At 46.1% G+C, this 8098-nt stretch overlaps 1 protein-coding gene across 1 annotated transcript; it reads right to left on the bottom strand.

Moving 5' to 3' along the window:
* Positions 1-1591: 1591 nt before the first annotated feature.
* On the bottom strand, positions 1592-4011 carry LOC137441654 (uncharacterized). The gene is made up of 2 exons (XM_068139272.1): positions 3661-4011; positions 1592-3574 (listed from the first exon to the last, which is right to left on the bottom strand). The coding sequence occupies exons 1-2, from the start codon at positions 4009-4011 to the stop codon at positions 2639-2641; spliced, it is 1287 nt and encodes a 428-aa protein (XP_067995373.1). The 3' UTR covers positions 1592-2638.
* Between the last annotated feature and the right edge of the window lie 4087 nt (positions 4012-8098).

The raw sequence follows: 8098 nt of genomic DNA, 5'->3' as shown, positions 1-8098 counted from the left end.
GATCCGCGGCATCGCCGGGCAGCATCGGGGACTGAGGAGGTGTGCGGGCCCCGCCAGCGGCTGACCGGCTCGGGCAGCCACCCGGGGGCTCCCACGCAGTAGCGTTCGAGGGTGTTTCCCTACTCACTGGCTGTCATGGTCCCAGAAATCAATATGAAAAAGATTTTTCTTGAAAAAACAAAAAAAAAATCCTTACCAAGGACTAAGGGAAGGCAAGTCAGAGGGTTAAAAATATTTAATGGCTGTCAGTGCTATGAACACAGACGAAGAGTATTTAAATGATGGGGTTTTCCTTCAGATATGATGTCCACCACCTCATAAGGACATGACTAGGCATGCAGCATTCAAGGAGCTATAGGCGAGAAGTGAGTCGCTGTTTATCGCCGGCCTGTGCCTACGCCTTAAGGCAAGTCCTCCTGAAGCTATTCAGAAGTATTGGCCCTGCTTAATTCAGCGAAGGGCCCTCTTCTCCAGGGTAATTTGTGTTTTGCCAAGAAGTAGGGAGGAGCAGGGCTGCTAAAGAGGTGTCCAGGTCATGAACTGCTTGCCTGTTACGCTAGCCAGATCCTAAGTCCCAGGTAGGTAGGTAGGTTCCAGCAGACTCTGAGCTGCAAAGGCTCTCACTATGGCGCTGCTGCTGGTGGGGGTGTCTAAGAATAAAAGAATGCACTTTGTAGGGTCCCACAAAATGAAGAATTCAAGATTCCTATCGGTGGAATAGGCCCAGGTTGACTAAAACCCGTATTTGGTAAACCTGAGTCCTCACTCTCTGACAAGTTACATGGGGAAAAAAAACCACTTTTCAGTATTTGCAAAATCCTAATGTCTTCAATAAACAGGAGCATTTTACAGGCAGTGAAAGATACTGAACACACTTGGTTCCTGCCCCACCTCTTCCTCAGTAACACCTACTTGGATGACAGCAGAGGTGCTTTTGGCATGCAAGTCTGGAGGAAGCTACTAATACTACAGCTGTGAAAATACTATCTACATCTTGAATAAGCATGTGATTTGTGTCCTGGCTTTCTCCATTTTATAAGTTTATAAAAATGTCACAAAAAATGTTGCATCCAACTGCTCTGCATAAGTATTTCTTGCGAAGCATGCTAGGTAGGTCTGTTAAAAAACAGTTACTTACAGAAAAATCTACCCTGAGCAGTAGGTAGCTGTGATGGGAGAATTTTTTTTTTCCTCTTGGACTTGCTCACAAGAAACAATCAGGTTGCATTCCACTTCTGTGTTGGAAATGGGGTTTGCTAATAAGGGAAGCCAGTTCCTTAGACCACACAAAGGAGTTGTAACGCCCAGTATTACTAGAGAAATCAGGCATGACACCATAGCACCAGACACTGAAAACAGCTGCCACGGTGCAGATTTGTGAGCATTGACACAATAGGATGTCTACAGTGTGAGTGGGGATAACAGCTGAATGCACTGAGGAGGACCAGGCTCACTTAAGGGAACCTGCAACAGTGACCCTCCAATCATTTACATCAAACCCCTATGAGATAGGAGAGCACTATGCCTTGAGATCAGCAGGCAGGATAACATGGGAAGACCTGTTTCTGCCTGCCAGGTGGCCACTGACTCCAGGGATGAAACCAAAAGCCTACATCATGGTTGGTTTATTGGGGTATGTGTTTTTTTCATTTTTATTACATTTCTTTTGTTTTATAAAAAATTAATTAATAACATACATATTAAAAACTAGGCATACTTAAAATTAGTGCAGAGCCACATTTTAAACACAAAACAGAATTTTCACATATAGTTTTCAACATTCTAGGTACAATATTGCTTTCATACATAACCATGGCATGTGTATCTCTCCAGAGGTACACATCAAGAGCAGTTCCATGATTAGTGGTCTTCCAGAGGGCCACAGATCTCAAGGATTTTTTTTTGTATGCGAGTGCATTTGTACAAGTTCATTATCACCCATGTAGAACACCTTCATTTGGCAAATGGAAAATTACCCAACAATTAAAAATACAAAAGCAAATCACAAACATACTGCCTTTCATAAGGCTACAAATGAAGTCATTTTTAAATGAAAACACTATACATTAAGTATCTCGGAATAGGGCAGCTGTATTCTTTATCAGGAACATACCCATAACACAAACAAACCCAGTGAGCAATCCCCTGACACCCCAAAGGTCATTTTCCCGTGTCTGTACCCCACCTTTGGTATTAACGCTTTCTCCACTAAAAGCTATAAATTAGTCTATTTTCTATAGACTTCTTAAAGTAAGTGAATTCTGACCAGAATAGAAACAACTTGGGCAGTTGGCCCACAAATCTAATGCTGGCAGAATTAATCCAGCAGATTCTGGACACAGAAAGAGTGAACTTTCAGTACTGACATGTAAGTTAATATGACGCTGCCAATAACCAAATGCACACACACAGCTTGGCTTCCCATAGGGCAGGAAGGCAGCACACATTTGGCAGGTTATTCTCTTCTAGCCCTTGCTGACTTTGCTTATCTTCCTTCCTCTTCCATCTAACACACAAGACTCTGAGCAAGCACTCCACACTCAGACCTGTAAAACCTCTAGCCACTTTGGACAACACTGCCAATACAGAAAAAAACCACACTAACTTTTTCATCAACCAAGCATATCCACTGTCATTTTCATGTGTGACCCAAATGACAGGTTGAACTCTGGCCACCAAAAGCAAAAAGGTAACTTTTTGGCTCACTTTGCTCCCCACTTTGCTCATTCTCAAACAGCAAATCTAATCCAGTTCCCAAAATTTCATTTTTCCCACCCAGCCAATGAGGGTCATAGTCATTTACTGTGTCCAGCAGCTGCTGCCCATACAATGGAGCTGGAGCAGTAAATGTCCCTTGGTACCCCACTTCATGTTTTGGAAGCACCAAAGGAGAACTAGCATGACTACCCATGACCAGAGGTGGACTGTGCCTCATCTGGTCGATCTCAAGCTGAGATTCCCCTTCACCATAATTGAAAGTGTCAAAAGAAGTGTTTGATTTGATATAGAAATGGTTTTCAACACTTAGGCCCTGGTTAGCATTTAAATAGTTTAAGACAGGCTTTCTATACATGTTCTCTTTAGCTGCCAGATACTGGTGATCTTCTATACGAGACTGAAAAACATCTGCATCTGAGTAGTAGCTTTCAGTGAAAGATTTCTTCAGGTATGGATATTCCTGTGCCTCCTGCACAGGGAGTGAGACCTGGGAGGGATTTCCCGTGCCACCTGTACTTAGCGAGACCCCTTTTCCCACACAGTCCAAACCGAAGTGAGCCGGGGTCTGACCAGGGGCTCCAAATGTGTTATCCAAGCTCCTGAAATGAGTATTGAACCTAGAGTACGGCTGTCCCGGGTAAGGCGACGTATGGCATGCATAATTCTGGTTTTCTCCTGGTAGGCCGGGCTGCGGATGGAGAAGGCTCCGGTCTGTCCCAAGCACCTGCATCGTCCGGGGTCTCTCCAGGCAACCGCCGCCGCAGCGGGTCGCCTTTTGCTTCCCACAGGCCGGTTTGGGGTTGGCTTCGTTCTTCTTGTGGTTCAGCTGCCGGGCTCTCCTGTTCTGAAACCACACCTGCGAAGCCAACAGAGACTGAGCACCTGCCTCCGCCTCGGCCAGGCCAGGGGAGGCCGCCCCGCCGCCTCTCCCGTCCCTCTTACCTGGATCCTGGACTCGGGGATGTCGGTGAGCGTAGAGAGCTGCTCCCGCAAGGCGATGCCGGGGTAAGGCTCCTTCTCGAAGGCGCAGACCAGCAGCTCCAGCTGCGCCTTGCTGAAGGTGGTCCGCTTCCGCCGGCCGCCCTCCCGCCCCGAACCAGGAACGGTGGAACGCGGCCGGGCCTCGTCTGCGGGGAGCGAGAAGAGAGCGGCGGCCAGCGGGGACGGCGGCGAGCAGCGTTCCTTTCCTCCTACCCCGCCGCTGTCACCAGCACCACCATCAACCCACTCGGCTGAACCCCGGGGAGCCTTAGTGGTAGGGCTGGGACCGGAGGGAAGGGTGGCGAGCTCCATGCGTGCCAAGGCGTGCGGGCTGTAGGGCGGCACAGGCCACTCCACACCTTATGAGCCCTCCGCCCCGGCCGTTAGCGACCCCCCACCCTCCTGGCCCAGCCCCGCCAATGGAGCCGGGGCCGCCAGGCCTGCGAGGGTGACTCAGAGCCGTCTTCCACACCTCCATTGTCATCCCATCACCAAAATACACATAATGAGGTCTCGCCCCATCGAAGGAGCCAAAGCGTCTCCCAGAGAAGAGCCCACTGCCGCCACAAACCCATCTGCCTTTCTTTAATTCAGATGGAGAATGAATAATTTAATGAAGTTATCTTACACCTTTAGTTTGGCCTTCTGGGGAGGCACCCCTTCTCTCTGAACTGCAGGCCTGGGGCTCAACTGGAAACCCAGTGGCTCCCCTGGATGCCAGGAGGCCCTCACAACTCCCTTCTCCCGAAGGAAACCATTCCAGCTCTTACAGCACCCGGGTGACAAACTGTATGTTCCCCATTCAGTTACCCAACTCCTATTCCCATTCATGGGATCTTTGTTATCAACTTAACTGCAGTACATAAAATGCTGCCAGCTTTACAAGATACTGGATCCAAACTCACCAAAGCCTCCCCCAACACACTCCGAGGTGACTTGGGGGAGAAGAAGCCATCTCCCTCCTGAGTGTGTGCTGAAGAGCTCAGCACAAGCTTTCCCTTTCCTAGGGCTGCTCTTTTTTTTTTCTTTTTTGTTTCCCCCCCCTTTCTGGGTGAGTAGAGACGGCTTTACGCATCCAAGTCATGTACAGAACAAACAAGGTCTGTGCTTTCAGTACAAGGTGAAATCATGACCAATGTATTAATCCAAAAGAGAGGCCAGTGATACTATTTAAGAGAGTCAAGAGTGACATAAGGACTTACAGGGAGCAACAGTTGGAGTGCCGAAAAGGATTAGATATTAGAACAGGATTAGAACAGCAGCAAATCAATTAGTCAATGTAATAATCTGTCAAGTGCTGCCATTAATGGCTGTTGCTGGAGGTGTTCAAGAACAACAGCGTCATTACTTTCATGTGTTTTTCACCTCAACATGTCCTCATCAATTTTTCATATTTATGACCTGCTTCAGCTTGCTCTGAAACTAAAGGTTACAAGGACAAAGTACGTGAGTTATTACAATACTATTTGCATTCTGCAGGAAACAGTGCAGCCACCTCCCATGCAACCACTTTTGAGCTGAGCTGGGAGGGAGTTTTAACATAGTACACACCAGCACAGTAGTTCACTACATAAAGGAATGTTCTTCCAGGCAGGGGTGACTGTCAGCCCCTGTGAGTCTAGTAGAGTCTGGATTCCTTCAGCAGCTCCGATGTAAGGCAGGGCAAATGCCATGAGAAACCAGTGTGCCTAAATAACGGTTTTAAGCAGAAGTGTATGGGAAGTTAGAATTTCAGAGGGGTGACAGCAGCATATAGTTCAAAACATCTGGAAACAACAGCTTACAGCAATTCCTCAGTAATCCTCCCATGGCTTCTACCATTGTATTCCCATAAGCCTGGACTGTCACAGCACAGAAAAATCCCACAGAACTCCAGGATACTTCACATTTTCCTGTCTATGTAAGCAATAAAATTTGTATTTAAGCAAGAGTTTTTATGTGGGAGAAGAGCAAAAAGCAGCCAGATAGCAAGCGGTTCAGCAGTTCTAGGTACAGTCAGGGTGTGCTGTTAGTGGTTCAGGTTTACTTCACTTTTAACATTCAGATATATACGTAGGGAGGGGTGGACATTAAAAGCTCGGTGACATAGTTTATTGACAGTCCTCTCTACAGCAAATCCACCTTAAGTTATCCCTTCTTGTTCTAAGCCCCTGGATGGAATTCTACTTGCCTTTAAGCCCCTATATGCCTTCACACAGACCTGCACACACCACCTTCAGTGCACAAGTGAATAGCAAATGAGCCAAATCGCAAAGCTACTTCTTAAAAAAGAAAATCAAAACAAACCAACCCAACTACACAAGATAACTTTTCTTGGTTTGGTTTTTTTTTGTCCAAGTTAGGTTTTTTGCAATCTCAGGTCAAGCACCAGCATGGGTGGGGAGGCACAGGAGCAGAGGGTTGGGGAACCCCAATTTAAACTGCCACTTGAAAGTATGGAATTGCACATGATCTTTCCACCTCTCTGCAATTCCAGTACAACTATCAGTGGAGTGCATAATAAACTGGAACAAGAATACCAAACATGTTTGTAGGATACAAAGACAGCTTACTCATTTAGCTGGGCCACAGGCAAAGCTAGAACAAATGCTGTCATTCCTTCTGAATTTCCAATTTTCATGGCACAAAGCATCATCTCATAGGAGTAACTATAACCCTGGCCTTGTAGGCAGCCTGCAATACTGATCTTAAAAAGATATGGAAGCCACCCCATTCCAACAAACACACCTTATGGCCACAGCCACTGCAGAGGAGATATCGAGAGGAGTCAGCAGAGGCTTGCACCAACTTGCACCACTTGCTGATAGTGACTGTCCATGACTACTAGCTAGGTCAAATAGACCAGGCTTTTGTTAATATCCTCTGGCTATGGAGAGCAATTCACAGTTCCCGGAGTTACTGTTTCAGGCACTCTGCCAGGCAGCCTCTTTACACCCTTCATTTTTAGAGATTTTCTTTGCAATGCTAATTGATAGAGACTTAGATTGCAAGTTTTGAAGAGAAATTCCAGGAAAGAAGATGACAATCTTTGCCTCCCCCACTTCTTCCCCCTCATCTGCTGAGATGTATGAACTTGACCTAATATAAGAACAAATTCCTGCTACACCTACAGTTTGACCATACAATAATCCAGGCAACAACACTGACCAGACCTTGCTGCCCATGTTCCCTTGGCATCATCATGCTGTTGCATATCAGTCATAATCAAAACAACCGTTTGTGAGCTCCTCTATCTCTGAACTTTATTGGGAAAATAGTATTCCTTCCCCTGTGTGTTTTACTCATTTCACAAATAAGGGAATGGGAGGAGTGTGGGGAAAGAAGCAAGAATACTGAAAGCAGCATGCTTAACAAAACCAGCATCTCTTTGGTTCACAGATTGTCTTCAGGCTCTCACAAAAATCCATGTAGTTATGTTAGAGATTTCAGCATGGTGTCCTCTGCTAATGTTCCTTCATGCCAGAGTCATGGTAAAAGTGCATCTTACAGAGGAATCCAACTCACTGGTGGGATATGCTGAATACACAACAAAAATTACAGGTCTGTATATAAAGGACATTTATGGGAAAGAATACAGTTGTTAGACAAGGACAGTGCTCTTTAAAATGGCTCTCAAAAAAAGGTCTGCATCTATTCTAGTCCGGATGAGGGCATCACAAGCTCCTGTCCTGTCTCGCTCCGGAGTAGCCATAGTGTCCACAGTTGCAAGGATGACCCCAGAATCATGCTAGCCTGAATGGGATGCCAAATTACCCAGCGCAGAACGGTCTGAATCACCAGGCGCCTGCCTGGGGAGTCAGGACAAGCACAGCCCTTTAGAAATCCCTTACATCAAACATTTTTCTAGGGCAGTACAAAGCTATTGATGTTTAAACAGAACTTTCATCCTGAAGGAGGCAAGATCAATTTCACTAGTTGTTCTTCAGGCATTAACACCTCATAAAAAGGATGCTCATGCCCTGCTTATCTGGAGTGCATCTTTAATTATCTTTTGGTACACCTTTTGCAGCCCATTACTTACCAGTCAACACTGCTTTAATGATGGGCTAGGCAGTAAAAGGCAGCTCTTACATCAGTGAAATAGAAAGACTACAAAACAACCTTGGGGAATTGCAAAGAGGTTTCCATGTTCAAATGTAGAACTATAGAATTCAGCAAAATGAAATGCATTCTATTCCACGAAGATTTCTCCCTATGCACAGTACTGTGTCACAGCCAGGTGTAGGTAGCAACCCTCCAAGCAACATGAGCAGCTAAGTGATGCTCTCACCTGCTATTCAGGGAAAGGAGCATTTACAGTAGCCTGTCTTGTTTTGAAAATAATTCAGTGCCCAGACTTCCTGCATGCTGTGTCAGGGCAAGCAGAATGGAGGCACAATTTGCACCTTGAGGAAAAAAA

The sequence above is a fragment of the Melanerpes formicivorus genome, unplaced genomic scaffold (genome assembly GCF_026170545.1).
Source record: "Melanerpes formicivorus ecotype bairdi unplaced genomic scaffold, bMelFor1.0.p_v2 SCAF_6, whole genome shotgun sequence".
Classification (NCBI taxonomy): domain Eukaryota; kingdom Metazoa; phylum Chordata; class Aves; order Piciformes; family Picidae; genus Melanerpes; species Melanerpes formicivorus.
Note: the sequence above shows the minus strand (reverse complement) of the source record. Positions and strands in the feature narration are given on the sequence as shown.